Source organism: Mauremys reevesii, linkage group 13 (genome assembly GCF_016161935.1).
Source record: "Mauremys reevesii isolate NIE-2019 linkage group 13, ASM1616193v1, whole genome shotgun sequence".
Lineage (NCBI taxonomy): Eukaryota > Metazoa > Chordata > Testudines > Geoemydidae > Mauremys > Mauremys reevesii.
This window is the reverse complement of record NC_052635.1, coordinates 10901362-10906866: the sequence shown is the minus strand read 5'-3', so window position 1 is coordinate 10906866 and position 5505 is coordinate 10901362. Positions and strand designations below refer to the sequence as shown.

The following is a 5505-nucleotide window of genomic DNA, read 5'->3' as shown; positions in this document are numbered from 1 at the left end:
TGTGGGAATGTGATCGTTCCCCTCTCTTCAGCATTTGTGAGGCCTCATCTGGAGTACTGTGTCCAGTTTAGGGCCCCACACTACAAGAAGTATGTAGAGAAAATGGAAAGAGTCCAGCAGAGGGCAATAAAAAATGATTATGGGGCTGAAGCACATGACTTATGAGAAGAGGCTGAGGGAACTGGCATTGTTTAGTCTGCAGAAGAGAAGAATGAGGGGGGATTTGGTAGCTGCTTTCAGCTACCTGAATGGAGGTTCCAAAGGGGATGGATCTAGACTGTTCTCAGTGGTAGCAGATGACAGAACAAGGAGTAATGGTCTCAAGTTGCAGTGTGGGAAGTCTAGGTTGGATATTAGGAAAAACTTTTTCACTAGGAGGGTGGTGAAGCACTGGAATGGGTTACCTACAGAGGTGGCGAAATCTCCATCCTTAGAGGTTTTTAAGGTCAGGCTTGAACAAGCCCTGGCTGGGATAATTTAGTTGGGGATTGGTCCTGCTTTGAGCAGGTAGTTTGACTAGATGACCTCCTGAGGTCCCTTCCAACCCTGATATTCTATGGTTCCATGGTTTACACCAACTGACAATCTGCCTTTCTATTTTCCAGAATCTGGATTATAATTTGTCAATGTATCTGGTCAGGAAAGAGAATCAGAGCATGTTAAAATGTGACCAGATGAAACAGCTAAAAGTTCAAACACTTAATAGTAATCAAGACCTGATTGTAAATGAGCACTGGTGCATGAAATGGTCACAGAAATTCTGTGGTGAATAATGGTGACATTAATCCTTTTAAGAAAATCATGATCTCAGCATTTGGTAGTCAGGAAAGAAGCTGAAGCATAGTAATTTAAATGGATCATCTATCTATCTATCTATCTATCTATCTATCTATCTATCTATCTATCTATCTATCTATCTATCTATCTATCTATCTATCTATCACACTCTCCTTTAATCTCACTTATATTATATGCACAAATATGGTAGTAATAATAACAGTAACAATAAGCAGCCAGCTTCTGTGATCCAGGGCACGTTTTGTCACCTTTGGATCCTTGTAGGATAAAACACCCTTGGCAAAATCCAGATCCCTTTAAAGTAAATGGCTAAATCCTAGTTGTTATGGTTACAGGCCTAGTTGCATCTATCACCTGTCAGGGATGATCTAAATAATACTGAGTCCTGCTTTGAGTGCAGGGGACTGGATTAGAAGACCTTTTGTGGTTCCTTCCAGTCCTACAATCCTACGATTCTGTGATTCTCTGGTCTACACATTTGTGCTTCATGCCTACACATTTCATAGGGTGGAAACTCGTGATTCTCCCACTTTTATACTGAGACCCAGGCTACAGCACTGAGTGCACCAACCATGATTTCTCAGCTAGTCTGATTGGGTTTGGGTCCTGCAGTTCTTCCCACAGAGCTGTGACCAGTCGTAAGTTGAGTGACCAGCTGGTCTTTTCCAAAGTATAATATATTTAGCACAGCAGGAACAAAGAAAACTGTGCTCAGACACATCACTACTAACAGACTAAAATCCCATCAGCATTAAAATAATCATTTGAACAGAAACTCAGCCATCCCTACACCGACAGAAATTATTTCCCATCTCTTGATCAACATGGGAATCAAAAGTTGAGCCCCCTCACAGGAAAGGCATGACACACTGACACCCCCAGTATGTGGAGAGAACGTGGAGAGAACAACAAAGAAAGAGGGGGAAAGACACATGCTTCTAAGCAAACATACCCCACTCTCTGCAATTCGCAGAAAACAGACCAACCAGCAAAACAAAACAAGAAACAGAGGCAATCAAGCAAATAAAACATCTCTTATCCCAAACATAAATTTTACCCCTCCTCCCAAAAAAAGAAGAGATGAGCCAGAGAGTGGATGAAGTTGACTAATGACTTTACCGTAGTTACTGATTTAATGTGTATGGTGCTTTAATGATGTAGTGGTGATAGCCATATAAATCCTTAAGATGGATTAATAGATAGGTTCTGACCTTATTTACACTGTTTAATTCTATAGTAACTCCACTGACTTCAGTGGAATTAGTCTGTACTTTAACCACTACATAAACACATTGCAGGTGATTTTCCCATAGAAAGAATATTTCTATCTGTTGAATGTAGCTATAATGAAACACAATAAAATGACAGTTATGGGAGAAAGACAAACATATTATTCTTGGTAAATAATGTCCACACATTCAGCCTCCTCAGGGCAGCTTTGATCTCCTTGTTCCTCAGGCTGTAGATGACTGGATTCATTGTTGGAGGCACTACAGAATACAGAACAGCCATCACGAGATCCATCCCTGATGCTGAGCTAGAGGTAGGTTTCAGGTAGGCAAAGATGCCAGTGCAAAAGAACAAGGAGACCACAGTGAGGTGAGGAAGACAGGTGGAGAAGGTTTTATGCCGGCCCTGCTCAGAGGGGATTCTCAGCACTGTCATGAAGATGTGAACATATGACGCAATTATTAAAGCAAAGCAGCTTAATAGTAAGCATGCACTAAAGCCAAGAATGCCAACTTCACTGAGGTGTGAATCAGAGCAAGCGAGCTTGAATAGCTGGGGGATTTCACAGAAGAACTGGTTGATGACATTGGACTGGCAGAAGGGAAAGCTGAAGGTGCTTCCAGTGTTCAGGGCAGAGAACAGAATGCCACTTGTCCAGGCACTGGCTGCCATTTGGACACAAGCACCCCTGTTCATCACTTTGTCATAGTGCAGTGGTTGGCAGATGGCGACATATCGGTCATACGCCATGACAGTGAGTAAAGTGATATTGGCTGCAGCAAAGAAGACGAAGAGAAAGACTTGGGCAATGCATCCAGCATAGGAAATTGACCTAGTGTTCAATAAGGAGTTGGCCATGGATTTGGGGACAATGACAGAGATGGATCCAAGGTCTATGATGGACATATTAATCAGGAAAAAATACATGGGGGTGTGAAGATGGGGGTCGAGAGCTACAGCTGTGATGATGAGAAGATTCCCAATTAAGGTTGCCAGGTAAATCACCAGAAACACCACAACATGTAAAATCTGCAGCTCTCGGACATCAGAGAATCCCAGGAGAAGGAACTCGGTCACTGTGGTTTGGTTGGACATTTTCTTCCTCAGTTCATTGTGTCCTGCCTGTGCAGGGAAGAATAAAGACTATGGTCATCATTTTATTCTGCGTTGCATTATAGCTGTATTCAATTGCTGAAGATATTCTTTAATAATAACTCATGATGTGACTGTCACAGGAGCACTGCACTCATCAGTTCCATGACCAGGCATCGTGAATGCTTCTTTCCCCTGACAATCAGAGCATTAGTCAAGTGCATTATCACATCAGTGTAAATTGGCATTTCTCCCAGTGTTGCTGGGTCATTTTTCACCATCAGAGGATCTGGCCCAAGAGTTGGCTTGATGAAATGTAGTATAAAGGCTGGAACAAATTACAACCTAAACCCAACACTCCTAACAATGGTCTCTCTATTCTGAGAAATAGCCAGCTGACAACTTGGGCATGAAACTGAAGTACTAGAATATACCAACATAGCTTGATTCCCACTCTCTGAGGCTACACTCCATAGACTCACCCCGCATCCAAAATGTCAGCTTATCTGTTATGATTCCACCACAGCAGCATGTCAATGGCCTGCTGCTCGGTTAAAAACTGATTTACAGCACTGAATACCAGCTGTGCTTCCATCGGCATGGCATGACGATCTTGGAGAATCGGTCACTCCCGGGTGGTGGTGTTCACCTCTGTGAATTTAGGTCTGTGCTGTGTGGCTCGTTGACCATCAGTACACTTAGGTTCTATGTTTGGCTCTGTCACTGGCCTGCTCTCTGACCTTGGGCCAGTCACTTTGACCTTTCTGTGCCTTTTTTTCCCCTTTCTATTTTAATCTGTGTGTAATTATTGCTTTTGTAACCCACAGTCCTCCTGGGCGTGGTGTTCTGCCCATCTAGTGGCACCAAGACCATCAATCCTGCCCACCAACACCCAGGGTCTATTGCTGTTACACTTTGAAACAGAAATGCAAAGAAGGCTGCAATAGAATGAAGTCATTTGAAATTAGGCAGTATTAATGTCCACAGCACTTCTTTAAAGTTTAAGGCTCATTGCAAATTGTCTGTTGATATTTTTTATGGAAATTTGGCTTTTTTTCACCTAAAGAATGTGTATTTTACTACTAAAAATATAATTTTCATCTTAAAAGTTTCATCTTTCAGCTGAAAAAGTTTGATTGTCCACAACTGGCTAAAAAAAATCAGATTTTTTTTGTTTTGTTTTTTAAAGAAAAAATCAGCATTTTCCAGAAGGGGGAAAAATTCTGACAAGGCATTTGATTAAACTGATAGTAAAAATCTTAAAAGAGTTCAGATTACAATTCATATTTATGTTCTTAAATTTCCCCTCTATATTAATCCCCAACAATATTTAATTGAAGTAGCAAACTTACTGTGTTGAAATTTGTAGCCTTTTTCCCAAATTGCGACGCATTCTGTCATCCACTGCCTGGATTCTTTGGTCAGTATCTATCGATCTATCTATCTATCGATCTATCTATCTATCTGCATTTCCCCCACCACTGTGATGTCCTGATGGCAAAGGCACAACTGTCTAAGAATCCTTTCAACCCCTCATTCTTACCTGCTCAACACTTAAAACTTAGATCAACATAGTTATACCACTCAGGGCTATAAATTCACACCCCAGAGTGGTGTAGCTATGCTGCTTTCACCCCTGGTGTAGATGGAGCAAAATCAATGGAAAAATATGTGTGATGATCCAACTCCCTTAACTCAAAGAGGTGATATTCCTACATAACCACCCTTTCCATCACTGCAGGCTGTAGCTACACTACAGGGTTCCTCTGGCACATCTACCATGCTGTAGCTATGCTGTTACAGCCCTCATAGAATAGACATGGTTTTTGAGACAGAACTGACTGTTGCACTCTACAGATGAGCTGTGTGTAGCCAGCTTTGATCGTCGCCGGCATTAGACAACCAACACTGCAGGAAGGTGATTTATCCATGTCTAATTTGTAAGAGCTGGAGGGACTCATTCCCTGGAGCCCTGCACAGCTCAGAAGCAGAGGCCCAGAGGCAAAAGTTCATGAATTCATCCATTTTAAATCCAAAATGTACCATTATTATCCTGTAATTTAATTTCAGCACAGCACAGTCCCTAGACTCTCCCCCAGAGTTTCCTGATCACAGCCCAGCTTCTGTGTAATATATTGGGTAGAGTCGCGAAGGGCTTTAGGAACCTACAGATAAAGCCAAGTGTCTAGTGGGATTTATCAAAACTCCTAAGTGAGCCAACAGTCTAAATCCCATAGACTTTCAATGGGAGTTAGGTGCATAACCTGCTTAGGTGCTTTTGTAAATACCACTGGGATCCTATTAGAATAGTAAGGTGCCTAAACCCCTTTGTAATCCTGGCCTTGTGTCTATCTTGTTACGTTCTAAGGCCTGGGCTTCCTTGAA

General features: G+C 41.9%; 1 protein-coding gene across 1 annotated transcript; it reads right to left on the bottom strand.

The window, feature by feature from the left end:
• Positions 1–2166: 2166 nt before the first annotated feature.
• Positions 2167–3123, bottom strand: LOC120379982 (olfactory receptor 14A16-like). The gene has a single exon (XM_039497495.1). The coding sequence runs from the start codon at positions 3121–3123 to the stop codon at positions 2167–2169; it is 957 nt and encodes a 318-aa protein (XP_039353429.1).
• Positions 3124–5505: the final 2382 nt, after the last annotated feature.

Excerpts from the sequence above, each read along its gene's own strand:
- LOC120379982 (XM_039497495.1), bottom strand. The coding sequence starts at position 3,123 with ATGTCCAACCAAACCACAGTGACCGAGTTCCTTCTCCTGGGATTCTCT.